We start from the raw sequence: 27,548 nt of genomic DNA, 5'->3' as shown, positions 1-27,548 counted from the left end.
CCGCAGGTTGCCGACCTGTGATCTAGGTAGTGCAGACCATCGTCTAGGAAGCTGAAGTTTTGTTGACAACACCAGTAGTTTCTAAAATCCTTTGCTCCCTCATTGGATGTTGGCCTTTGGTTGGATGTATAGATGAGAACACCATGTGTGATCCTAATTCTTTAACTTTCTTCCCTAGCTGTTCATAATCTCATTGTTTTCAGATTCATTGTTGTGTCATTGGTCCCCACATGTAGAAGAAAGAGGTAGTAATCCATTCTTTTATTAATTACAGCTTTTTGCTCCAGGGAAACTATATACTTCCTTAGGTTGACTGCCTGGTCTGAAGACTATAGATCAGTGGTTCTCAACCTGTGGGTCGGGACCCCATTTGAGGTCGAACAACCATTTCACAGGGGTCGCCAAACAACGCAGCCCGCCATTTTTTCCCCCTTTTCCTTAGCTGTGCTACTCCCTTTTATTCTATTGGCTTTTGAAAGCCAATAGAATAGACTCTCTTGAATAGAGTCTAATTCTATTGGCTTTCAAAAGCCAATAGGAATTGTCCAGGCTGTCTCTGCCCTGCTGAGCCGGCCAAAAGTCCCATTCTGCAAACGGTGCTGTACCAGTTGAGTAGTCCTCGACTTACGATCGGTTGGGGGTCGCGGCATTAAAAAGGTTGAGAACCACTGCTATAGATTCTGTTCCTCTAAGAATTGAATCTCCTATCACCAATATTCACTCTTTTTTTCCCTAAGGAAGTCTGGAATAATTCTCTTCCCATCGCAGGAATGCTGGGTTTTGCCTCTTTTTTAGAAACTACTGATGAATGCTCCTTTGTGAGTGCTTGTATATTTTCTTCCAGGGGGAAGCTGTGAAAGCAATTGTTCAGTTCCATAGGGGCTTCATTGGAGTGGGCAAGGGTAGATAGTATGGGCCTTTGCTCTTCGTTGTTTTCTTCTAAGAATCTCATGTTTCCATCAGTCTTGCTTTTTAAGTACGAATGCAGGCTCATTTTTTTACGGAGCTGTTTGTTCCCTATTGTGTTCAATTTCGGTATATCAGTTTTCTTCTTTATGTTTATATATGGGGTCATCATTTTTTAGAAGCTGTTTGCTCCCTATTGTGTAGTCTCTTTGTTTAGGTTGGGATTTCTTGCTTTGCTCATTGAGTTTCAGAGTGGCTATAGTTGTCTCTAAAGTTCTAAACCCTTTATTTTTTCTTCTAGTAATCAAATAGATTACATTTGATACATAAATAGTTTGGGTGGGCATAAGCTGAAACATAGCAAGTCGCTATAGTGTCAGTCTCTATCTCCATGACTTTTTTCTTTGTTTGCTAAAAAATTTAAAATTTCTAAAAATTTAAATATTCTCTGTGTTGCGAAGTGTCAGTTTACAAGAGTTTACAAAAGTTTTGGGCCGTTCGTTCTCTCTCTTGAAAAATTCATTAGTAATTTCCCTGTTTTAAGTGTCTGTCTCTTTTTTTGTGTGTTTTTTTATTTCTTTCCTCTTAGATCAATAAGAATTTAAAAATTTCTAAAGAATTAAAATAAAAAAAAATCAAATGTTTAGTTGAAATAAGAAATTGAAAAATTGAAGATTCTGTGCAGCTTAAAATTAAAAACTAAGAAAAATTCAAAAGTAGGAAATATGTGCAACTGGAAGACAAATGAACAAAAAGCCACAAATTAAAGGCCCAGCGTACATTTGCTTAATTCTTGGGAGAAATTATTTAGTTATTTATTAGATTTTTCTCTCATGTTTATTACTTTTTAAACAACTCATAGCCAGATATTGAGCAGCTTGATTCTTATGCATAATCAGTGCTTTTTTTCTAAAAAAAAAAAATGTGCCAGAACTCACACATGTCATACAACCTGCCTTGCCTACCCTACAAGGTTCCAGCCAAAAAAGGTGCCGGAACTCCGTTCTGGGCATTCTATAAGAAAAAAAGCCCTGTGCATAATATTACTACTGTATTGGCTTTAAACTTTCTGATGCTAGTAATATACACAATAATATGAAACCATGCTGCCAGTTCTTTAGCTCTTCGTAAAGATTGAGTTCCTCCAAAGAACCTAGATGTTGTAAAATATTGGCATAGTGTATGTCCTGATACAAGTAGTGTGGCTTTTGTATTTAACAGATAAATATGCTGTCAATGCAGATTCTATAAATGCTATCCAAAGTGTTTTGATATGTTACCCAGTGCACCGATGACCACTGGGGACCACTATGTTTATGCCATAATCTTTCAACTTCGATTTTCAGATCTTGATATTTTGTGATCTATTCTTTGTATTCTACTATCCATTAGTATTGCCACTTCAATTATCCACCATGTCTTCTTTTCAAGCACAGTTTAATCTGGTATGTTATGAGCCAAGAGTTTATCAGATTGTATCTGAAAAACAATATTTTAGCCTGCTCATTTTCTTTTTCAACTCTGTGCCCACTAATTTTGAATCATTTTGGCCACTATGTTATTTTGTTTATGATCAGTTTGTGTGAACTTCTGGCATAAATAAGTATGTATTTTATTGTTCCTTTTTCCACAATCTGCACTTTGAATCATTTGATTTTTCAATTCTGACCTTGTTTGCATTGGCTCAATTGGCTTGCTCTTGAGATGGCAAAATCAACCCTTAATTTCTTTCCTTAATGTTTCGGTGACCATTGCCAAGTTTTCTTTACCCACTTTCCCCTCCATCTTTTTAGAAATTGAACATGTAATGCTTTTCCTTGCCAGCCTTGTCTTCGTGTTTTTATTACATTATTTTAATATTCATGTTTTGTTTCCTGTATATTCAGTCCCATTTTTAACTTGCATTAGTTCTAGTTCTCGATTGTCTTTTACATAATCAGCCACTGCAGGCTTTTCTTCTTTGACAGTTTGTTCAACTTGAACGAACCTCTGCTTCTATTTCTGCAGGAGGGAGGGGGGAGAGGAGTACCATATACTATGGCATAGAGTCTTCCATATATAGGCAGATTATTATACAAATTACAATTCAGAATGCCCAATGGGAAGAATTCAAAGATTGTGCCAATAAAAATGACAATACTAGTAACTGACAACATCTACATACAACATAAGAAACTTGACAGATCACTAGTATCGCAATGATCCTGGCAAGAGGAGATAGTATTAAACGAAACACAATTTGAATTTTTCCTGCTCAATAGACATACAATGCTTCCTCATTTCTGAATTCAATGGAAATATATAGTAATAAAGAATGCAATAAATTATTTTAATTTTTAAATTTTCAATTTGCATTTAAAGTACTTTATGAATTATCCTAAAGAAATAGTTTAGGAAAGCATAACTGGCTGGCTGGAACATGAGAAGGACTGCAGTAGTTTTTCACATTTTACATATTCATATCTCTAGCACTGAACTGAAAGGAGTCTAGGATGACTCAAAACTGCTAGCACGACACAACCAGTCTTCTCACCATCAAGTGCAAACTCACAGCCACCATTTCTTTGCAGGACATCTCAATACCAGAACTTCGCTGCGGAGATAATTCACTGTGGGTGCTGGATGGAGCTGGGCGGGCGAACAAGCAGGCTGTCAGAGGGGGCCAGGGATGGGCAGAGAGTGAGGTTGGAGGCAATGTTCAGACACAACGGTTGAGGAGAGAGATGGCAAAATGGGACGCTCCCGCCACTTGCAGCTTTTTTTTTAAAGCCACATTGCTTAATTTTTGAGGGTGATTTGCTCTGAAAATAAGGACAACTTTGGGAAGCATGGGGTGGGATGTCAGCTTTTGTTTAAAGTAAAAAGATTTATTTTGAGATGCATTCAAATTATTTCACGTCAAGCAGATTTCAAAGTTTGCAGCTCCATTTAGCTGCAGTCTGATGCACCACAGAAATGGGGCTGTGTGAACACTAATGTTTAGAGTCCAAGCTAAAAAAAAACCCTCAGCATTACTCTTTTCATAGCATTGATGTCGGCTTTGGAGGGAATATTGCTGTGACTCTTGATCCAAACGCACTCTGCACATGACCAGAAACCCGTGGAAAGCATTGTGCATGTGACCAGAAACAAAAAGAAATCATCCAGCGAGCCCTGTGGGGGAAGGGTACATTGCTGTGACACTCCGTACAAACATGTGTTTTTGGTCATGTGCAGAGTGCTTTCATGCTGTTTGTGGCCATGAGCAGGATACTATTTTTTCCTCAGTATTATTATTGATCTGCCTCAATAAGGTTTTTCCTATTGGCTAGTATCAAACCAAGAACAGCTGATCTCATTGGTCTTTCATTCATCCTTTGGAAATGAATGTTGTCAGGTGGAAAAGTAAGAATTTCCTGGAATAATTATTTCTGTTGGCTTTGTCGCTCAATAGAAGTGTAATTTTAATTTTTACTTTTATTTCTATAATTTAAATGCTTCCACACTGATTAGATACCTTAGTTGACCTAATAAAAGACATTGCCCTGTTAGAAAATGTGAAATTTAAGACAGAACAGCATATCAAAAAATACATGGTTTTTCTAAGATATCCAACTAAAAAATGCTTTTTTAAAAAAGAAATGTATTACACCATTACTTTAAAAAAAAAACCTATGCAAAAGAAACTCTTACTAACACATGCAACTAGTTCCATTTTTTTATCCAAGAAATATCCAGGTCTTGTCATGATAATAAGAAATAGCTTCACCCAACCAATCAATCACCTGGGAGTTGCTGATAAGTTTATCAGCAGACAGCATGCTAGCTTCTAGAGTGCATCAAATTCTGCACTATTTTTATTCCAGTTATTTTGTCTTAAAAATACTAACCTGAGTGCCAGTTTGATCTAATGGTTAAGGCACCAGGCTACAAAGCAAAAGACTGAGTTCACGTCCCGCTTTAGCTATGAAAGCTGGCTGGATGATTTGTGGCTAGTTACACTTTCGTAGCCCAACCCTCCTCACAGGGCAGTTGTGTGGAAAATAGACAGAGCAAAGTATTGGGTATGTTTGCTGTCTTGAGTTATTTTGTAAAAATAATAAAGGTGGGATACAAATAAATAATGTTCTTGAGTTGCACATATCTTGAGTTACACATATTTTTTTAGAAAAAACTGTTCTGAAATCACAGCATATATATGTGATTCAAATCCAACAGTAAATTATTTCTTTGCACTGCACTGTTAAAAGTCTCCTATTTGAATTTTTTAGTGAAAAAGAAATGCAGTAAGCTGCATTGCTAGCAAACACCATTGTTATTTCCAATTTATTTTTTAAAAAGTTCTCAGATAAGGCTAGAGACTATGTCAGCCTTTGGGGCAGATGTGACTTGAAACTGCTTAGGTTCAATTCCACGGAACTTAGTTTCTTAAACATGGTTGACTAGTGTTCAAGCAACTTGTGAAGCACATATATCAAATGTATGTGCAGGAGAAACAGCATAGGTAACTACCATGGTGTCTGCCCTAGAAGCCCAAAACTCTAATTTCAAAAACATTATTGGTTTCTTTCTGCTGCTGAGATTTCAGGCTATAAACTTCTTCCGTTCTCAATATGGTCAAACATAAAGCAGAATGAGTGATTCCTTACATGATCTCTAGCAAAGCCAGGTTCATGCTTTCCAAATACCTTTAAAAAAGCTTTGCTGGTGGACTTAATAGTTTTATTTCCTCTTGAATCCTAGCACCAACTCTTAAATGCATGGCATTGTCTTATTTTGGATAGGCATTTAAACCTTACACATAAATCTGCACTCTCTTCCTGAGCAAGCCACCTTCTTAGGGAGCTATTTTGATGCTGCATTATAATTACCCTCCTTCCTTTCCTTTGTGCATGCTATCTAAATACTGCCTGTAACAACATCACGATCTGTGGCAGAGAGGAGTGATAAGTATTACACTATGCTCGTTTATAACCAACTTAGTATTCAGAAGCTATTTAAAAGATTAGGTTTAACAGTAAGTATCAGGCGTTTCACTTCAAAAGTGTAAAAGAACCAAAAGTGATAAAAATTTCCCAGGAGGAAGCATTTTTAAAAAAATAGATTTTAATAATAATAAAATAATCCAAGACAAGCATTTAAAACATGTCAGAATTCCTTCACAGCCCAAACAAGTAAGTCCTCTTGTAGATTTCAAGGCTTCAGATCTTTGGAGGTAAAGAGCTTTCTTACCCCAAGGAAAGCATTGCTGTTAATCAGCAGAACTGCCTGGAAATAGCTTTAAATGACCACTTTTCCAACAATAGTTTTCTGCCTTCATTAGCTATGCAAAAGACATTGAACTAGTCTTCTAAAAATGTTAAGGGTATCATTCCAGCCTATTTTCAAGACTGATCTTTGGAGTAAGGAGTGCACAGAATGGGCCAAGTATATTCTATTTGGAAAAAAGCAAGATGAGTCTTGATTAAACAGTAACTCAGGAGCAGTTTTTAGTACTAGCTTGGTATCTCTGGTCCTCCATATACTATTGGATTATAATTCCTATGCCTGTGCCATTTAATTACTGATGGAATGTTTAGCCCATCATTATTTGGCAGTATTAATTACCACAGCTTCAAAAGTAATACATGCAATATTCAACTCTCTAACTTAATCTTAAATAGAACACCGAAGCCATGTTTCATTATGAGTTTGGCAGAATTAAGACTCTAAGGAAAAGATTTCCACAACCCAGAACTGTCCATTTATGCTGGAACTGCAACTCTAGCTATATTAAATAGCACTTTTGAAAGCCACAGTGCCAACAAACCTGGAGGAAGCAAGATTGAAGAAAACTGCTTCAGAAATGGCAAGATGATATCTTAGTGTTATTTTTAATCAAAATGTCAAATGTAGTCTTTTAGTTTAGCATTGATTTTTTTTACTTTAACAATTGTATCAAGCAAACAGCGAATGAGATTTTCTTGATGAAATCCTTTGCAAGGCTTCCCTCAGAATTTTTTGGTTGTGTATATAAATAGGAGCAATACTGAAAGCAGAGAAAAAACGCAGCACACAATTCTGGAGATTGAAATCAGCAAAAAAAATGTTTCTACGTTCTAGAATCTCAACTGCAAAAAGTATTCAACAGTTCATTGAATAAAGACATCACAGTAGAGGGTGAAAAAGTTCCTGTGGGTAAAATGGCTTTGTAGGACAATTCATACTTACTAAACAATGGGATTCTTGGTTTGCACTGATGATGTTGCCTAGTTGGGTAATGAAATGTCTGTAGGAAAACACCAAGTTCAGAGAGCATTAAGGACCCCACTGTTCAACCCTGAGCTAAAAATATTCTCTTCTATTGGTACTTACTACACCACAAAACAGACAAAAGTCCATGCCATTTCCAAGTATGGCATAGGTTTCCTGAAATATCTCCCCGTGCTGTCACATTATTCTATTCCATTCACTCATATTCTGAGCCACTGTTTCGGCAATTCAGTATATAGAGAAAAACTGCCTAATCAAGTCACCTTTCACATAAGATTACTCCAAACACAGGTCTCACCAAGCAATCACAGTAAGTGGAAAAATAAAGGTAGAGCGATTGTTCTTGCCACATCACTTAGGATTTCAAACCCATCTTAGCCATCATTTGTTCGTATACAGTCCATGCCATTGCTGCCATCAGTGTGCGCCGCAAAGCTCGTGGAACAGCACCATGGAAAAATCCAGGCAGCCCATAATTCTGTAGAGGAGGGGGGAAAAATAGCCATCTAATTCTTAAGCATCAGTTCTGAATGGTAGTTATTAAAGATCACTCTTTAACTAAAGATGGAAATAAAAACTACTAACTATAGAAGTTAGAATGAGTTAACAATGTTTTTATTAATTAATTTATTATTTTTTGATAGCTATCTTGCCACACATGTCAAAAACTATATCTATTTCTTCTAAGAGAATGCAAGCTCATCCAAAACTGGTAAATTCCCCATTCCAAGTATCACCCTCTACAACCTAGTGTCAAGATAACATTTCAGAATGTGCTTAGATTCTCCTGATTGACATATTACAAAGAAACAGAATCGTCACCAGCATATTGATTAGCTCTCAAGTTCATAACAACAACCACCCATACCCCACCCTGATTTCACTGAGATGTGAAATAGCATTAAAGATAAAGATATTAATAAAAGATAAACAGGACTTATGCTTCCTCTGTTTCTCTTCCACAAGAGATCATTTATCAATAAACCATGGCTGTACTGTCCCTAAAAACCACAATGAAGAGAGTTTAAATAATTTATGTCCTGTAACTATAAATTAAATAATTTATATCCTATAATCATTACTTGGGATCGAATGTTCTAGTTGTTTTGAGTTTGCACCTTAGGTGCCTGTTTCTATTGGTACTATTTTTGCTTTTTTTGCCACAATTATTCTATATTCAAAATACAATCTTTGTATTTTGCGATTTTCTCCAGTTTTTTTGTCTTTTATTCTACTGTCTCCATGTATTGCCAAGCCCACTATCCAGACTTTCTTTGTCTTTCTTATCAACAATTATTAAGTCTGTGGTGCTGTGTGGCAGATGCTTTTCTAATTGAATTCTAAGGTTCCAGCTTCTTTATTTTCTAACCCTTTGTCCATTGTGTGGTTCCATCAGTTCTTGTTTACAAAAAATGGTATTTCTTGCCAATATTCCAATGCACCATTGTTGCTACTATGTCCTGCTGGTGTTTGTAGTCCATCTGTGCCATCTTCTTACAGCAGTTAATAATCTAGTGCACTGTTTCTTCAGCTTCTTTGCAGAGGTGGCATATACTGTTTATTTTTGTCTTCTCAATTCTGATTTTATATGCATTTCATTTTAAGGCTTGGTATTGAGTAGACAGAATCTGTCTCTTTCTTCAACTTTTCTTCTCTTAGACCTTGTCAGGTGTTGTGCTGTGTACTTTGCCTGCTTTTTTTTTAATACCGGCCATATGGAGTCTTTGGAGTTCTCTAAGCTTGGAGACAAGCAAAACACTAACAGAGCACATTCATGAATACCAACTAGCAGTCAGAAGACACAAAGAAAATTCCTTAATTTCACAACAAACAGAGCTAACTATAGTTTCAACTGGGAAACTACGAACATCCTAGATCAAACTAAATCCAAAAATGCTAGGGAATTCCTGGAAGTTTGGCATTCAGACAACTCAGCCATCAACTGGCACATAGAGATAACATTTATATGTTGTTCAAAAGAGACAATAAAAAGCTAAACAATTTTTTTAGAATACCTCCTAGCCAGGAATACCAGATAACCATGGATTAACACCAGCAATACTAAACAAACCATCAACCAGTAAACAATGGCCTAATTAGGAATTACCAACTCAACCAATCAAGCACTAAATAAAAGTCTAATTAAGGAATAACCAAGGAGAAAACAGCACTCCCGTCAATACTGATGGAGCAAAATACTGTATACAAGAAAATACTGTATGCAAGATATTATATATAACCAGAGAACAAATCCCACTCCTTTCTAGCACTGAAGATATTACTTAACTAGATAATGAAATTAGTGTCTCCAATATTTTTTTAGCTTTTCATTTTCTCTTTTGAATGGTATATAAATATGGTTTATCTCAATGTGCCTGTTAATAAACCTTCATGGTATACTAGCTTCAGTGTATCTTCTTCACTGTCCTTCAGACATTCTTCCTATGACCTTTTTTCCTCCTTTAAATGTCTGGTATATTTCCAATATTCCATGCCTACCCATGCTCCATAGTTATGTAGACATTGTCAAATCATTGATAGATGAAGGGCGTTATTCATTGTCATTATTTTTCTGGTCTTCCTATCCAGAGTTTGTAGTTCTGCTTGAGCCCAGTCCATTATTCCAGCTGCATTTTTTACTGGAATTGTGCAGGTGTTAATCACTTGATGGTATTTCCTTCACTGAGTTTGGATCTTTCTGATATATTTACTACTAACCTTCCTCTTGATTTCAGTATGCTTGATATTGTCAGCATAATGTTATCACTTTCATCCAGACTCTTGATGTTATTTTCCACAGGGCCTCTTAATTCCTTTAATTTTCACTATTTTCCCCTTCTTGTTGCAGGTGAGTGGACAGGGAAGAGGCACCTCTATCCAGTCCAAACTCCACTGAAATATTTTGGCTGCATATTTGGGTACTGTTGAACAATGATTCTATTTCAGATATTTTTTTCCATACAGCTTCAGATCATCTGTGTAGAGGAGGTGGAATGGCCTGTCAGATATTTTGGATGTTTGATAGCCATGACCTGAGTATTTCAGTATTGTACACAGAGGAATAAATGCAATGACAGTCATGGTGATAATGAATCTCCTTGAAGGGTTCCCTCTCTTTCTGGACAAAAATCTAAATTGTATCAAAAGCAGTATCAACAGGAACAATAAAACAGGAACCAACACCATGCTTCAGAAAGCTAATTATCAATTAATGGGACTAAATAAGACAAAGCTATAGTGTTCACAACTTCTTTGTGCCAAGAGACACCTGGTTTGCCACTGCAGAAACAGAATGCTGGATTAAATTAGCCCTTGATCTTGTCTAATTAATCCAGCATTCTGTTTCTGCAGTGGCAAACCAGGTGTTTGCACGTATAACCAATCACTGCAAAATCCTGATGAAATTAATTTAGGAATACTTTTTCAGAAACATGATGAAAATGAAGTCAGCTGTCAGGTTTGTTTTAACTGAAAATATTTTGTGCTGGTGATTTAAGAGCCAAAATGCTGTTAACTATTTAATTCATTTAGCCTTACCCTGAATATTAAGGCAATAGTCTGTCCAGTGTGAAGGTATTTTTCAGATGAGAGTTGCATGTGTGTTTTGATGACATCAGCAGGCTGAGTAGCTAAAGAAGCCAGAATTCCAGCCACAGTTCCACAACCAAAGTTCACTAATGGTGCAACTGTTGTATCTAGTTGGCCTGGAAGATAGCAAGCAAACCCACAAAGTAATATTACAATTAATTTCTGCAAAGAATAAGTAAGAACAACTAAATACTTTATGTCACATCATAAGCAAGGACTAATTTAGAGTCAGTGTTTTAAAACCCCAAAATTTCAAATTGAAAAGGAGTATAATTGGAAAACAAAGTGGAGATGGATTTCTAAAGGCCCTGAAAAATCAGATTGCATGAATCTGTGGTACTGCACACCTAAGAGGATCCTGGCAAAATGATCAATGTTTTGAAAATTTGAATATATCATGTTTGCTTCACTCCTATTCATATGATTAAGATAAAAAAAACTATTTCAGCATCATTTTTCTCTTAAATTTGGCAGCTGTGATAGTTATACAAGTAAGAAACAAATCAAATTCCAGGAAGTTGAATGACAACTTGGTTTACCTTTACATTATTAATTCAACATTCCTAAAAAGTAACACTATTATAAAACTTCTAGTATTACTTGAACAAACAGATAAATATTAGAATCAAAGGAAATGCAGGTACCTCCGTTTTTTTTTTAAGCATACAACTTTTAGACCAGGGGTGTCAAACTCAATTTCACTGAGGGCCATATCAGGGTTGTGGTTGACCTCGGGGGGGGGGGAACACGGTCAGGGTGGGCATAGTCAGAGTGGGCATGGCCAGCTAAACATTGCTTGTGTTGGGCATCTTTGTGATCTGGGTGGGGCTGGGGGGATCCAGGCTGGTCCTTGAGCTCCCGGGGCACTGGGACCCTACAGCCCAGCCCTGCTATCACAAGAGGGCACCCTGCTGCGCTTATCTCCTCCTCGAAGCTGCTGCTGCTGTTCTTGCTCTCCTTGGCCAGGTTGCTCATGATGTGTGTGGGAGGGCAAAGTATGTGGGTCGGAGGGAGGCCCACTCTCTCTCCATATGAGGAAACCTGGCTTTGTAATTAAAGTATCCTCAGCAATAGGATGGGAGATCACCAGAAGAGATCAAGAGGAGACAAGGGGATGGCAAAAGGGCAGCAGGGCTGTTGGTGGCCAAATGCTAAGACAGGACTTCCCTCAGACCCTCCTTCTCTCTCATTGTAATCCCCTCCCTCCCTCCCTCTCTTCCTTCCTTCCTTCTTCCCTTTCCTTCTTTTTCCTTCCCTCTTTATTCTCCTTTCTTCCTTCTTCCTTCCCCCCCTTTCCTTCTTTTTCCTTCCTTACTCTCTTCCCCTCTTTCCTTCTTTTTTCTTTGTCTTTCCTCTTTCCTTTCTCCTTTCCTGTCCCTTCTTGGATGCTCAAATGCAAAAGGGTAAACATTTCTCAATGCCACCATGGAAAGCTTGGCTGACGTGGGCAAGGCAGGCACGCACACAGATTCTGCTGTTTTCAGCGGCGTTTTAGTGCCTGGCCCAGCAAAGTGGAGCCAGGCGTGGTGAGGCGAGGCCCGGCAAACCAGAGCTGGACAAGGGGAGGCTCAGTAAAACGGGCATGGCCAGGCATGATGGGCGAGGCCTGGAGGGGTGGGGCAAGACTGGGTGGGTCGGGATGAGGCAAATGAGCTGCAGCTGCTCCTGCGCACCACCAGCCTCTGAGCGCTATTTCTTATGTGTGCTTCAGGAGATTGCCCAGCCGGGTTGGGGTGGGCCAGGGCTGGGGCAGTGGGGGCCAGTCCCTTGCTATTTCTGGAACAGCTCCAGGGGCAAAATTTTGGCCCTTGGCGGGCCATATCCAGCCCGCGGGCCTTGTGTTTGACATGTCTGTTTTAGATAGCAGCAGCTTGTCTTTTTTTCAGAATTGTTATGTCTAAGCATTCAAATTGAAACACATGATTAATTTTTACATTCTTTATACCAAGCCATTCAGTCATGGTTAAAAGATTCATGGATCCAGAATCAATATGCTACAAAACAAGGCTTATGATTTAGAAAACCAAAGAGAGACGTAACATGTGCAAACTCAAGAACTTTTTGGGAAATTTCAAAGGAAAAAACAATTACAAAGTACTAGTTTTATGTAACAAATGACATACAAAAGGACATTTTCAAAGATAAAGATGTAAAAGATTTCTTGCCACAAAATCTCTTATAGAAACTATTTCATCTATTTTAAATTCTACAGAATAAGCCATAGAACCTTTTCACTTACCATACGGTGCAAGCTTTTGGGTCTGTGTATAGAACATCAGATAGATGCCAGAAAAAGGTGCATCACGTAGAAGTGTTGCTGACAGGCCACTAAACAATCCACGGGCCCCTTCTGACCGGTAGATATTTCTCAGGGCTCCATACACACTTTTATAGCTGTATTTTCCACTCTGTACATCAAATGTAATTATCAAAGTAAACATCCTACCACAAAAACACATCTGAACTTAAATACACGTGGAGCAGAAAAAAGTTCCAAATTACAAAGGATAATACTGGAACCATTGTAAGCTAATGATATCCATATTGAAACAATTTATTGTTATGACAGAATGATTTATATCAGAGATGTTTAAAAAAATCATGGTATTAATGTTCCTGATATTTTGGTATTATTATACCAATTCTATGGCAATTCTATTTTTTTAGTTATTGCTATAAGTTGCTTAGAGTTGGAAAGAGTGAAATAACATAAAAGGATTTGAAGTGTATAAATAAAACTCTCCAATAAAAAAACAAATTCTCACCTCATACCGTGTTTTTATTACTGTGATGGGTAACATACAAATAACAGCTACAGTCCGTGAGGTTGCTCCCAAAAGAACAGATTCCAAGGCAGTAGGAGAGTGTTCCCACAAAAAATGCTGTTTTATCATATATAAGGTACTGAAGTAAATCCCAACTCCTGGAATGCAACGTATAAAGGACTGCAACATGATGGCAAGCAGAACACATACGGATACAGAGAGAGAGAGAAAGAGAGAGAGAGACAACAATCACGCAAAGAAACAAATTTAAGGAAACCCAGATTTTTATTGGCTATTTTTAACTTTTATTTCAAAAGGATTGAGGCCCAATCTATTTTTTTCCAATTTAATAATGTTGCATTTTATGCAAGAAGCTCAAGAAATTTGCACGAAGTAGGATAGGCTGGGCAAAGGCAACTTGTCTAAAGTCATTTTATCAACTTCAAAAGTGAAGTGGAGATTTGAACTTCCATGGTCTTTAGCTCCAGTCAGATATTTCAGTTCCTGTATCTAAATTTCAAGCTTCATTCTTCAGCAACAGGGACACCCATGTGCAAGCACTTTTGTCAAAAGGCCCTTAATCAAACTAAAGAGACCACAGAGGACATGAGTGACGAAAAGTTGTCACTGCACTTTTGGAAAGGAGAATACTAATCGATTCTTTAGGCAATATGTATGATCAAGTAAAGCAGTATGGAAAGCTAATCATCAGACAGAGGTATTCCCATACTCTGTGATTAAAAAGGTACTAGTGAGCAATGAATTACACTTCCATGGAATCCAAATAAACAGCAATTTATGTTTGTGAGAAACAGCTGAAACACTGTGGCCATATTCAATCAATGTGTGGTCTAGAATTTGGTTAGATTAGTTCAGAATATGGTAGGAAATTGACCATTGTTTTGGCATAAAAGAACCTAGATCTCATAATGGTTTAGTCTGATCATATACAGTTTACTTGGATCTCTATGTCATCTGAGCATTCCCTTTCAGACTTCCATATTCCATTTTGAAAGCTCGATGACAGGGGTGTCAAACTCAATTTCATTGACGGCTGCATCAGCATTGCGGTTGCCCTGGGGAGAAGGTAGGTGTGGCCAGAGTGGGTGCAGCCTAGTGGGTGGGCATGGAATGGGTGTGGTCTACTGGGGGGGCATGGCCAGTTCTACATCATTTGCGTCAAGGATACCTATGGGGACCTGGGCAGGAGTGGGACAGATCTGAGGGTCTCTGGCAAAAGGAGGTGGGACTGGGGCAAGTGCCAAGGCCTGGTCCACTGGGGCAAATGCCAAGATGGCCACCACAAAATTGTACATTGGCTCCCGGCTGGCCTGGGCCAGGGCCAAGGCAGCAGGGGCCGTTCCCTCATGTGGCTTCGCGGGCCACATGAAACCACTTCACGGGCCGCATCCAACCCCTGGGCCTTGTGTTTGACATGTCTGCTCTATGGCCACTGTTATCCCCTGGCTCAACAATGTTCAATCAAATGTTATTTTGAGCCACTGTTGGATAAATTTATTCCTGAACTGGTTGCCACTGGCTTGTAGTGGGAAGGATTAAGGTTTCTTATAGATTCAAACTCAAAATAAGCTCATTCCAACAAATTCAATGCAAGCAAAAAAAAGTCACACTACTTATTAGAGACAACTCACTGGAGAAATACCTTTCCACAGCCCAAATATACTTTCTGTACGAGCAACTTTGAGGAGTAAAGTTATCATCTTAATACGGCCTGATCTGGCGGGAAAAATATATTGGATATTAGAAACAGGTATAGCTCAACAATCATGTATTACAGCTTCTCTACCAGGGGACATTCTGAATGACAGCCTACCCACCCCACTATCCCCCCATAAATACCATCAATTGTACTGGTTGTAATTATGAGATTGAAAATTTAACTCCACTGGAAGATTCCCAGTTCAGAAATATGCTCTACCAAAATAGTTGATAGCATACACAAGCCATTCTTCAACCTAGTAACTTCTATATGCATTGGGATCCACTGGAGACCAAGACACTTTTTCCTGAAGTTATTTAGATACAGGTAAATCCATACACATGGCCAAAATTCCACAGTTTTTATCTGTTGATTCCCAATATTACCATTAGAGAAAAATGCAAAATTTTGCTGTTGACTTCACTACCAGCAAGCATGTAGAGAAACTATCTTCCTGAATTTATGAGTAACTCAGATGTGCTATCTGAATGTTTTTCTCTTTGCACAATTAAGTTGGGATTTATCAATAAAGCCAACCTGTAGGCAGGCAAGACGTAATGCCAACTTTTCCTATAAGGAACAGCAATACATTTATATATCAGTTCACAGTGCTTTACAGCCCTCTCTGAGAGGTTTACAGAGTCAGCATATTGCTCCCAACAACCTGGATCCTCATTTTACCAACCTCGGAAGGATGGAAGGCTGAGTCAACCTTGAGCCAATCAGGATCGAACTCCTGACAGTCAGCAGAGTTAGCTTGCAATACTACATTCTAACCACTGCGCCACCAAGGATCCTAATGCATAACTTTTATGGATGTATTCACTTATATGGATGTATTCACTTATAAAATCATGTAAAACCTAGGACTACATCTTTGCCTATCTCATTGTTATATCGATTTCACCCTTTCCCATCACCTGATCACTTGATTTTAGCCCAGAGCTTTAAAGTCAACAGCAGAAGAATCTCCAATAAATATTTGAAATACTTGCCCACTGACAGTTGGCTGCACAGTCTGTAGCCTAGTTTTCAGCAAGTCAAGAGGCTGGAAGAGCAGGGTGGAGCATGTTCCACTGACAGAACCACAAAAAAAGGCTTTCAGCACAGGATGCATCTTGAAAGAAAAACAAACAAAATTAGATTGGATGCACAGTCAAAAATTAAAACTACACAATTTTTAATAACCATATCCCAGACTTTCTAGTCCTAAAAATAAAGATTAGATTAGGTGATATTTAATAAGTAAATGTTTTCAAATAAATAATAAACACTTATTCTTAAGAAAGCATAATAATCTTTTAAATCTCATGTAGAATCCTTTAGCATATAATTCTTGTTTAAAACATTAGCAATTTCTTCATTATTCTTACTAATTGGGTAACTGTGCTGCAAAATTTTTCACAGGAATTAATACGGCATCTCTCTGAGGAATTTTGATTTCTTTTAACACAGATACTCATTTATTATAATTCCTATATCTACAACTTGTTTACAACTTCAAGTAATCTATCATTTAATAGAAAGAACGGAAGCTGTGGGGAAAGTTTCAAAAAGTATATTGAGTCAAAAAAAGTTAAAAATAAATGAACACTAAGAAAGAATGAGGTCAGCTGGAAAAAATGAGATCAGAATTGTGGTATCTCAGACCCCTAGAATCATATAATCACAGATGTCTTAGCAGAATAGCTTACAATATTGCCTATCAGCTAAAAAGGCTAAAACCAAACTGTTTATAAGGAGCAGCTGTACAAAATGTAGAATGCATCCATAACTTCAGACTTGACTTCTAAAGTATTCAGATGATAAACATTAGTATTTTTAGATCATTATCCTTTTCGCAAAATGCTGTCAGTTGGCAACCAAAAAAAGAATATGAACATGCCAGCTGAAACTATCATCCTTTGAAGAAGCCAAATGCCTATCATAAAATTAAGCAATTCAAACATTATCTGGATCAAGTAGGTTATCTGGATCCTTTTCAGCCTGGGTTCAGGCTGGGGTATAGCACTGAGATGGCATTAGTTGTGCTTGCTGTTGACCGTTCAAGGGCTTGGAATGGCGGTGGTACAATTGCCCCGACTCTCTGGATCTCTCAGCAGCTTTCAATACCATCAATCATAATATTCTTCTGGAATGGCTCCAGGGGTTAAGAGTAGAAAGTATTGTTTTGCAGTGGTTCTCTTCCTCCATGGCTGGTTCTAGTTGGTGTTGGTGGGTGAGGAGAAATCGAGCCCCCAGCTCCTACAAGGTGAGGTATTTTAGGGCCGAAATCTTTTGTTACCCTTCTTTAACATCTACATGAAATCATAGGGTGAAATCAGACAACAGCACAAGGTTGGACAAGTAACATTGTTGGTATGTCCAAGTGCCTAGAGGCCATAAAAGCATGGATGGGGATGAACCGGCTCAATCCTGGCAAGATGAAATGGCTTTGAGCTTTTGGATCCCCATATCTGATGATCTTTGATCCTGGATGGAATTGTACTTCCCTGAACCAAGCTGGTGTGCAATTTGGGGGTCTTCTTGGTCTTATGGCTCCTGCTTGATGAGCAGATGGAAGCCATAGCTAGAGGCTCTTTGCATAGTTGCATCTTGTATGCCTTCTGCACCATTTTCTGGACCAGGAAGCCTTGTTCATGGTAAGTCATGCCTTACTCAACTGTCAGCTGCATTACTGTAATGCTTTTTATAAGTGGTTGCCTTTGAAGACCACTCAAAAGTTATAACTGGTACAGAACACAGTGATACACATAGTTTTGGGTGTCCATAAGTTCATCCATGCTATACGTTTGTTGCACAAGCTGTACTAGCTTCCAGTTTTCTTCAGGGTGCAATTCAAGATGCTGATTGTCACCTTTAAAGCCCTGCATGGCACAAGACCTTGTTATATGCAGGATTGCATAAGAATATCCATCCATCCCAGATCAGATAGGCTGGGCACTTTCAAGGTCCCATCCCTGAAATTTTGCCACCTAGAGGCACCTCAGAAGCCATGAGGTACCTTCATGGCTACCCATATGTTGTGGAACATTTTTCCACTGGTTATTTAATAGACTCTCACACTTCTAACTTTTCAGAAGGCCATTAAGACCTCTGACCACACTTATATTTGCACACTAGAGTATTAAATATGTTCACCAGCGTGGGTTACATATAAAAAGGATGGGACAAAAATGTAATAATGTCACCGAGAAGCAAACTATCTGATGGCCTCATGCTGTACCGATCTTGTATCTGCCTGTAGTCCTTATATAACAGTCCTCCTGGTAGGAATCCCATAGCTACAATCCCCTTTAAGCCCAGACAGAGGATCCTGGGATCTGTACCAAGAGTTTGGGAAGAACAAATACACACGATGCCCTTTACATACAGATAATACTGCACGCTAGGTAAGAGGTAGCGTTTGGGAAACCCCACGGGACTCGGGAGGCGTCACTGCTGAGTAACGTTACCGTCCCTCCCTTTTCTTAAGCCAGCCAATTTAACAGAGAGATGCGAGGTGAGGCAAACGACTTCACCAACCAGCCCAGCCTCCTCTTTCTTCCCAGAGGAACCGCGGCCCTTTTCTGATCCGGCGCCAAACCAACTTCTCAACTCGGATTCGGGTTTTGCCGGTGCGGACATTCCACGCAGCTGGTATCTGGGCGCAAGGGGCGTGGCGTCAGCGGCTCGCCTTCATCACCGGGCCAATCAGAAAGAAGGAGAGGAACCAAGACTGAAATGTCACTCTTTAACTCTTTCTCCGCTGAAGGCGCCTTCGTGCTCGGCTTACTTTAACTAGCGCAGGCGTCGGAGGCATCCCACCCCAGGATGGATACAGAGAACGGTGGCCAATAAGAAAGCAGCTGACGATTAAACTCTTTCTCAAGATAAGATGCTCTGAAACAAAAACAACTTTCGGTTTCTAATCTTTCCCTCTTGCAGCTTTGTTATTTTGCAAGCAAACAATGTTTCCGCTCACGATAACTATGAAATCCAACCACCTGGATTTGTAAAAACACTCCAGACGGCTCTCCAACCTACTTTTGAGAGAAAAGGAACAACCCAATGTTGCGTTCGCTCTTCGGGAGTCTTTCTCAAGGAATTCCCGAGAAAGGTTTCTTTCACTAGCACTATCCGTGTTAGGACTGCACCGACCTGCACCAACGTGCCAAGTCATTAGCTACGGTTTGCAATTTACAACACCTTCTACCCAAGCTCCCCAAAAATGTTAGCCGCCCAGCCACGACACTAGATCACAACCACAAGTTGAGCCGCTTCTGTGTTCTTACCGCTATAAATTCCACTTTGTGCTGCGTTTGGAGCAGAGCAGGAGTCCATTTCTGTATCATTTAAAACCTATGAAGGGGCCTCCTCATTAATTAACAAAAATCAATACAATAACGTTATTAAATAATATAATAAAATTCGACAATTGTCAAAAGGGCTTTCTCCTTCAATTTTTTTTTTTTTTTTTTTAATCCAAGAGGCTTAGCGGAAGAGGAAGGAGCCAGCAACCTAGAGATACGAAATATGAAGAGAGGCATATTCCCTATTCTTTTTCCGCTTCAGGATTCTATTTAGGCGCAGCAGCAATTTCCCTGGCTTCGGCCCCAAAGTGCCCAAAGATTTATAAAAGATGCAAAATTATGGAAAACATTCTTGGACTATGTTCATGTTACTAATGGTATTTTTTCAAAAAGTGCTTCGTGATAGAACAAGATTAATTTGACTATCTCAGACGCTGAAATTTGAAGCAATTCTGCCCATGAGGTTTCCCCCAAATATTCGACTGCCCCCCCCCCCCACACACACACACGTTTCTGTATTTGGAAGAGTCCTGAAGGCATGACTCTTTCGATCAGGCTTTCCATCAGAATGACTGACGTCTCTTCCTTTTTGTTCTCCTCTGAATTTATTTTCTTTGCAATCATTGTTCCTTCTGTCTTATGCTGGTTGGTTGGTTGTGTTTTGGGTCTATCTGTACATTTTCTACTGTTTTTCACTTTTAAATGTTTTAATAATTGCAAACCCCTCAGAGTCATTGGGAATTGGATAGCATATACATTTAATGAATTATTATTATTGGTCATACAGTCACCCAGATATAAACAGTGGATTTGACATTTTTATACTCTTATTGAATTCTTTCCAAAGATCTGCGAATGCTCCCCTCGTTTCCTTTTCCGTCCGGTTCGGCGTTGACTTTCAGTGCCATATTGCCATCTAGTGGCGGTCCAATAAATGGCTGCCCTTTAAAATATTGTAGAATTCATCATTATTTTAGCTATTATATATCCATTATAGCAGAGGTCACCAACCTTTGTTGGTTGACAGACCGGATAAAAAGGGAGGGGGAAGCATTTTACGTGTGTGTGTGTGTGTGTGTGTGTGTGTGTGCGTGTGTGTGTGTGTGTGCGCGCGCATGCGCATGGGGCCACAAGCACACATGTGCTGCAAACGGCAGGGATACTTCCAGCGTGATACTCAGTAGCCCTGCCCCATTCTTGCATGGTGCAGCATCTTGTTTTGCGCCCCACAATGCGGCAGTGACTATTTTTGCAGCATAGTGGCAACCCATTTTTATACTCCATGGTGTTTTTGTGCCACGCAGCACAGTGGTGGCCCGTTTTCATGCCCCAAGGTGCGGCACTGGCCCATTTTTGCACCCCATGGCACAGTGTCCTATTTTTGCACCCTGCAGCTGCAAGGCTAGCACAAGAGAGGGGGTATGCACATACACGTGCGCACACAGTGGCCAGCCTGTCCTGCGGCCCGGTGGCTAGGAGGCCACAGCCCAATACCGGGCCACAGCCCACAGGTTGGGGACCCCTGCACTATAGGATGAAGGCATGTTCTGCATGTTTCCAACCAATATGGCCCTGAGATTTCTTTTGCCAATTGTACCCACAATACTTGCTGAACTGTAGTATTATATATACTATTCTGATTCTGGTCTCCATAGAGTATACTGTAGAATCAGAATAGAGCTGGAAGGGACCTTGGAGATCCTCTGGTCTAGTCCATCCACTTGCTCAAGCATTTCTGAAGAGTGACTGTCCAGTCTCTTCTTAAAAATCTGCAATAATGAAGCAATCACAACTTTTTGACTAGTTAATTGTCCTCACTCTAAGGAAGTTTCTCTTTAATTCCAGGTTGCTTCTGTCCCCCATGCTCTTTGTGGCAACCTCTCAAGTACTGAATACTACTATCATGTAAACCCTAGCCCCTTTTTTCTCTAGACTAGCCAAATCCTGCAACTGTTCTTTATATGTGTCCAGGCCTTTAATCATTTTAGTTGCTCTGTAATTCAGTCAGTCAGACTATTCATTTTTCAGAAAAGTTGGAACATTTAAATTAATGGTTATTTGCTGTTTCATAGCAATATTCATATACTTATCAAGCACTTTGTGTTTCTTGATTTAGAAATAGGAGCTTTTTTCTCTATAGGTAGGTCTCAACTTTGACTGGTTCCTTAGTGACCATTTGAAATTCTGACTTGAAAAAGGGGACTTACAGCTAGATTCAAAGTTTTGACAGTTGCAAAATATAGTCACATGACTAAATTTCAGGCACTCAGAAACCAGGATTCATTCATTCATCCATCCATCCTTCCATCCATCCATCCATTCATTCATTCATCAAACAAAAATTACAAATTTGAACTAACAAAATGAAAAAAACTAAAATGTGACAGGGACAATAGGCATGCACGTACCCCCTTAGGAGTGTTTAAATATGGGATGAGATCCACAAAAATTAAGTTGTAATTAAAACTGTGAAAGTTAGTATCTGATTAAATTTACAACCATTTGCAGCATCCTGTGGTCACATGACTCCATTTTATGATCATTTTGCTGAAAATCAGCAGTTATCTCTGATTTATGGGTTAAAAAGTGCCCAGCGTAAATTATGGGTTCACTTAACAATTGTTTTCCTGACATTTCAATGATATGCTTCAAGATCCCACTGGAGAACCATCATTTTAGCACATGTGTTTCTTTGACATTGTCTTCAAAAAATATTTTCTTTGTTCTAGGAATTGAGATCTCTTCTTTGGTGCTAGCCCAACTGCTCCACTAATATTTTGCATTCATTTTAGATTTTAATTAAAGAAAAATTGTGATCCTACATGCATAGTCCCAATTTCAACTTTTGATCTAAAAACATGCCAAAAAGGGCTCAGAATGTTTTCTGTTTTTCCTATGAGTTGCCAAACAATATCTTTTTTCCAGGCACCATAATACCCATTAGCATCATGACATTTGTACTACTCCTACGTGGTATCCATAAGACACCCCACCCCCAATTATAAACATGAATTAATAAAAAGCCCCGAATTCTTAACATTACAAATGTCACAAGATAAATGAAATGCCAAATTTTATAAGATATTCTGGGGCAACTGAAATCTCACAAGAATTGGGATATTATATTTTAGTACTTGCTCCATTGCACAAAAGTCAGTTCTGCTTTTGATCCCTGAAATCATAATGCATAATGTTTTAATTTATTCAATTCTGCTGTATGCCATTTCAAGTCTGAACTTCGTTGTTTTGTCATCCAAGTATGTGCATTATTCTTGAAATTATTTTCAATCAGATTTTTTTTCACTTTTTTTTTTTCATCAGTTCAGCTTTCAGAAAAAGAAATTTTCTGACTGGCCATAGCTATTTTATGAATGGGTGGGTTACAACTTGCTGCTGTGCATGATCCAATTGTTTTTCCTGGAAGCTTGTTAAATTAAAAAAAAAGGTCAAGTTATAAAAATCTCCACCTCTTCTTTTGGAGAAAAAGAAATCTGCCTTGAAAATGTAAGGTTTTTCAGCTCAGAATCCAAATAAAAACCAATGAGACTCTGAACACGAGCCTTCTGCGTAAGAATACAGCTTTATTCCTTTGATCAAAGTTATAGACTGGGCTCTTCAATCTCTTGTCACATGCAGGCACTGCTGTGAAACAACGTAGAAAGAAAGGGCACCTAATCAGAAAAAAATCTTCTTTTTATAACTAATACATATTACAAGGTTCCTACGCATCTAAAAGGTTCCTTTAAATCTCCTTATCTATCCTATCCTAGTTACATTTCTGCATCTCTAAGCTTGAACATACAATAGCTCAATAGCTGGCAATTAGCCCAATAACTTTGTTACTTTGCAGGCCATTAGAGAAGCAAAGAACTGTTACATTTACCATCCAAGGAAAAAGGGGATGGAAAGCAAAGGAAGTGTTGCAGTTTCTTAGCTAGGCTTTCTTTTGAAACAGAGAAGTAACAGAAACATTTTCTTTGGTCAGCACAATTTAGAATACAATGGAGCACATACAGAAAGCAAGCAAGAATAAATGAACAATAGCTGGGCTATGTTTTACATGAACAATTGATTATACAATAAAATATTATTGTTGTGTATTGACCAAATTTCTAATGGCAGTTATAAGCTGTTAATTGAATATGTTTAAATCAAGTTTCTAACTGTTTGTGTATTGTTACAAGCTTTAAATTCGTTGGCTGCCACCTAGTGGCAGTCCGATATAAATAGGAGCCAAGCGGCTATTAGAGTCACTTCTGTGTTTATTCAATAAAGAGCTGTTGCCTAACCTTCGGTCTGATCAATGCCTCACCGATCCCAGTATTTAACAGTGGTGACAAAGGTGGGATATGCTGCTAAGGATAGAGAGAGTTGAAGCATTAGAGCCAGAGCCAGAAGTCAATAAGGGCTGAAACCAGGCACTAGCGCCGTGGTAGGGACTGTGTCCCTCTTGCCAGCAAGCCACCCTGGAGGCACCATTCTCTTGAGGCATCTGTCCCCACGATTCACAGAGCAGCATAAGGCATTCGACAGACCTCGTGAGAGTCAGCTATGGCCAAGGTGGGCAAACTGAACGAATTTGACGTTTTCCATCTAGATCAATGGAGCTCCTACATTTCCAGGGTGGAGAATTACCTGCAGGCCAATCAGGTGAGGGAAGATGGACTGAAGGCTGCTACTCTGCTATAAATGTGCAGATAGGCGAACTTCGACATAGCGGAGAACCTAATAGCCCCAGCCAGCGTAGAATTAGTCACCTACACCGATCTGAAGAGGAGACTAAAAAAACACTTTGAACCCAGGCTGTCAGTCATTGCTGACATTGGCACGCATTCGAGCAAAGAGAACAACAGCCCAGGGAGTCAGCTGCTGAATTCGTGGCTGCCCTTAGGCAGGCGTCCAGAATTTCCAGATTTAGAGGATCGGCTCAACTCATATACGGCCTGAGAAACAGAGAATTACAGCAGAGGCTGTTTGTAAAGGAAACCTTGAGGTTCCAGGATGCATTGAAAGAAGAGATGGCAGAAGAAGCCACAGGTGGGCAGTGAAGGCATCACGACCCCGAAGACCCCCCCCCCAGCCAGACAGCTGTTCACTACAAAGACACAGATAGAACAGACGACCCGGACGAGAATGTTGAGATCGACCGGGTGTAGAAACCACCAAGAAGAAAGCAGCGACTATTTGACAAGGCAGCCTTCTTCCCTAGCTGTGCTGGCTGCAGAGAACGGCATCAGCGATCGGAGTGTAGGTTCCGCACAGCAGTGTGTCAAGCCTGTGGCAAACGGGCACATCGCCATCATCTGTAAAAGTCGCCAGAGGGAAGTTCAACCCGAAGACATCCCCAGGAGAGGTAAATGGGCCCCAGGAGGAACATTTTTAGAACAGGAGCCCATCGCCCTCTCAAAGAAAAGCTAAGACTCAGGGTTAGTCTACAAGGAATTCCATGTTCAATGGAACTGGGCACCGGGTCAGCCCTCTCCATAATCTCCTACAAAACTTTCAGTCACATCTGCAGACATGGCGGGAAATGAGTCAGACTTAAGCCGTCAAATTTGATGCTAACAGACTTTCAAAACTCCCGCGTAGCAGTTAAAGGTGAAGCAAAAATAAAAGTCAGCTTCAAAGAGTTTGAGGGTCACCTCAATGTCGTGGTAGTCAAAGGCCAGCGCACCAGTTTGATAGGGCTGGACTGGTTTGATGCCTTGGGCATCCATGTGACTGGCATCAACAAGACTCCACCAGCTGATTTGACAGCTGTGTGCCAGGAATTCACTGATGTATTCCGCCCCAGCTTAGGCAAGCACAAAAGAGCAGCAATCACCCTCCACCTTGATCCAGCAGTAACCCCCATCAGGATCAAGGCTCGCAGAGTGCCTTTTGCCTTAAAACCAAAAATAGATGCAGAATTAGATAAGCTTGTGGAGCAGGGAGTGTTGCAAACTGTAGATAGCAGTGTGTGGGAAACCCCCATAGTCACACCAGTTAAACCTAATGGAGATGTGTGCATCTGTGCTGTTTATAAGTGCACCATTAATAAGGCACTTCAGCAGCATGCGTACCCAGTCCCCGTAGTTAGCCACATCCTGGCATCACTACAGGGAGATCGCTTATTTGCTAAGCTGGACCTGGCACAGGCATATCAGCAACTGCCTGTGGATGATGCCACTGCAGAGGCACAAACAATAGTTATACACAGAGGGGCATTCAGGGTTCGTAGCCTGCAGTTTAGGGTGAGTGTCACCCCAGGGCTTTTTCAGAATGTAATGGAACGCACACTCAAGAATATTCCAGGAGTGTGTCCTTACTTTGATGACGTTCTAATCACTGGGGAGTCAGCAGAAATCTTAGCAGTTCTCCAACGCTTCCATGAAGCAGGGTTAAAGCTTAAAAGAGATAAATGCCAGATAGGTGTGAACTCTACTGAGTTCCTAGGATTCCAGATAGATGCTGCCAGAATCCACCCTGCTGACTCAAAGCTTAAGGCTATACTGCAGGCTCCCAGACCTAAGCCAAAGGGGGAGCTGCAGGCATTTTTAGAATTACTCAACTTCTACCATGCATTCTTTCCTCATAAAGTAGCATTAGCAGAGCCTCTGCATATGCTCCTAGATAAAAGGGCACCATGACTGTGGACTAGCATCCACAAAAAAAGTTTCAAAGCAGTCAAATCACTGCTGTCATCAGATTCAGTGTTAACACACTTCAACAAAAAACTGCCTATTAGTATTGCGTGCGATGCTTCATCGTATGGGATAGGAGCAGTTTTGAATCATTTAATGGCTGATGGGCGGCATAGCGTATTATTCAAGGACACTTTCCCCTGCGGAAAGAAATTATGCACAAATTGACAAGGAGGCATTAGCAATAGTAGCTGGAATAAAGAAATCCCACAATTTCCTTTATGGTCACCCATTTACCGTTTTTACGGATCATAAGCCTCTTCTAGGTCTGTTTACTGCAGACAAGCAAACCCCTCAGATCCTTTCCCCAAGGATGCTGAGGTGGTCAATCTTCATGGCAGCCTACAATTACCGGCTAGTACATAAGCCTGGCAAGGAAATGGGCCATGCTGATGCGCTCAGCAGGCTGCCCCTGCCTAAATCAGAGCCCGACCTTGCACCTGCTGCACGTATCCTGGCAATCCAGGATCTGTCAGAGTCTCCCCTTCACGCAGGAGATGTGGCTGCTGACAAAACACTCAGTCGGGTTTTGAACTGAGTGCTGAGGGGGTGGCTGAAGCCAGTCCTGGGACAGAATTTCACAGTTTCATCAAAAGACAAGATCAGCTATCAGCTTACAAGGGCTGCATTTTATGGGGAAGTTGGGTCATAGTCCCACACACATTAAGAGTGAAAGTCTTAGAATCTCTGCATGAGGGATATCTTGGAATAGTCAGGATGAAGGCACCTGTGGTGGCCAGGGTTGGATAAGGATATAGAGGCTCAAGTTAAAGGATCCCAGGTTTGCCAGCAGACCAGAGCTGAAATGCCTCAAGTTTCAGTACATCGTTTGGAGACCACGCAAACTCCCTGGTCTTGAATTCATATAGACTATGCAGGACCCTTCCAAGGACAGGTGTTCCTCATTGTGGTGGACAGTTATTCTAAGTGGCTAGAGGTAGCACTTGTCCAACTATGACTACTACTAGGACTATCCAGGAACTGCGCAGAATCTTTGCCACGCACGGCTTGCCTGATGTGATTGTGTCCAACAATGGGGCACAATTCACTGCTGCTGCATTCCAGTCCTTCTTATGGACTAACATGATCAGACATGGTACCTCAGCCCCCTTTCATCCTGCTTCAAATGGTCAAGCAGAATATATGGTCAGAACGACCAAGGAAGCATTAAAGAGACTAATGACTGGTGATTGGCATCATCGGCTGGCAGACTTTTTGCTCTGCCTACACACAGCCCATGCACCTCAATGGGCCGCAACCCATGTCCCCAGAACTGAGATGGGGACATCGACTGACCACAAAGCTGGACTGTCTCCATCCAGATCAGGTAGCCACAGAAACAGCGCTGCCCAAGCCCCCGCAG

At 40.1% G+C, this 27,548-nt stretch overlaps 1 protein-coding gene across 5 annotated transcripts; it reads right to left on the bottom strand.

Annotated features, from left to right (window-relative positions):
• Positions 1-3,221: 3,221 nt before the first annotated feature.
• Positions 3,222-19,674, bottom strand: SLC25A38 (solute carrier family 25 member 38). Of its 5 annotated transcripts, XR_005556006.1 has the most exons (9): positions 19,485-19,607; positions 18,736-19,092; positions 16,206-16,327; positions 15,143-15,227; positions 13,491-13,670; positions 12,965-13,133; positions 10,675-10,841; positions 7,436-7,615; positions 3,222-7,153 (listed from the first exon to the last, which is right to left on the bottom strand). XR_005556006.1 is itself a non-coding variant. In XM_039336976.1 (8 exons), exons 2-8 carry the CDS (start codon positions 18,835-18,837, stop codon positions 7,493-7,495), a joined length of 948 nt encoding a protein of 315 aa, XP_039192910.1. In that variant the 5' UTR covers positions 18,838-19,092; positions 19,485-19,607; the 3' UTR covers positions 3,222-7,492. The 5 variants fall into 5 exon arrangements, 4 of the variants coding, with proteins under 4 accessions (XP_039192910.1, XP_039192912.1, XP_039192913.1 ...); XM_039336976.1 differs by having other exon boundaries at positions 3,222-7,615; XM_039336978.1 differs by lacking the exon at positions 18,736-19,092 and having other exon boundaries at positions 3,222-7,615; positions 19,485-19,674.
• Between the last annotated feature and the right edge of the window lie 7,874 nt (positions 19,675-27,548).

This window comes from Crotalus tigris, unplaced genomic scaffold (genome assembly GCF_016545835.1).
Source record: "Crotalus tigris isolate CLP2741 ecotype Arizona unplaced genomic scaffold, ASM1654583v1 scf7180000017666.379230911805:20528666, whole genome shotgun sequence".
Classification (NCBI taxonomy): Eukaryota; Metazoa; Chordata; class Lepidosauria; order Squamata; family Viperidae; genus Crotalus; species Crotalus tigris.
This window is presented reverse-complemented; position numbering and strand designations above follow the sequence as displayed.

Coding starts and splice junctions, on each gene's coding strand:
- SLC25A38 (XM_039336976.1), bottom strand. CDS start 18,837: ATGTCCGCACCGGCAAAACCCGAATCCGAGTTGAGAAGTTGGTTTGGC. Junction 13,134..13,490: donor TAATAAAAACACGGTATGAG/GTGAGAATTTGT, acceptor TTTGATGTACAG/AGTGGAAAATACAGCTATAA. Junction 7,616..10,674: donor CTATTGCCTTAATATTCAGG/GTAAGGCTAAAT, acceptor CCTCCTCTACAG/AATTATGGGCTGCCTGGATT.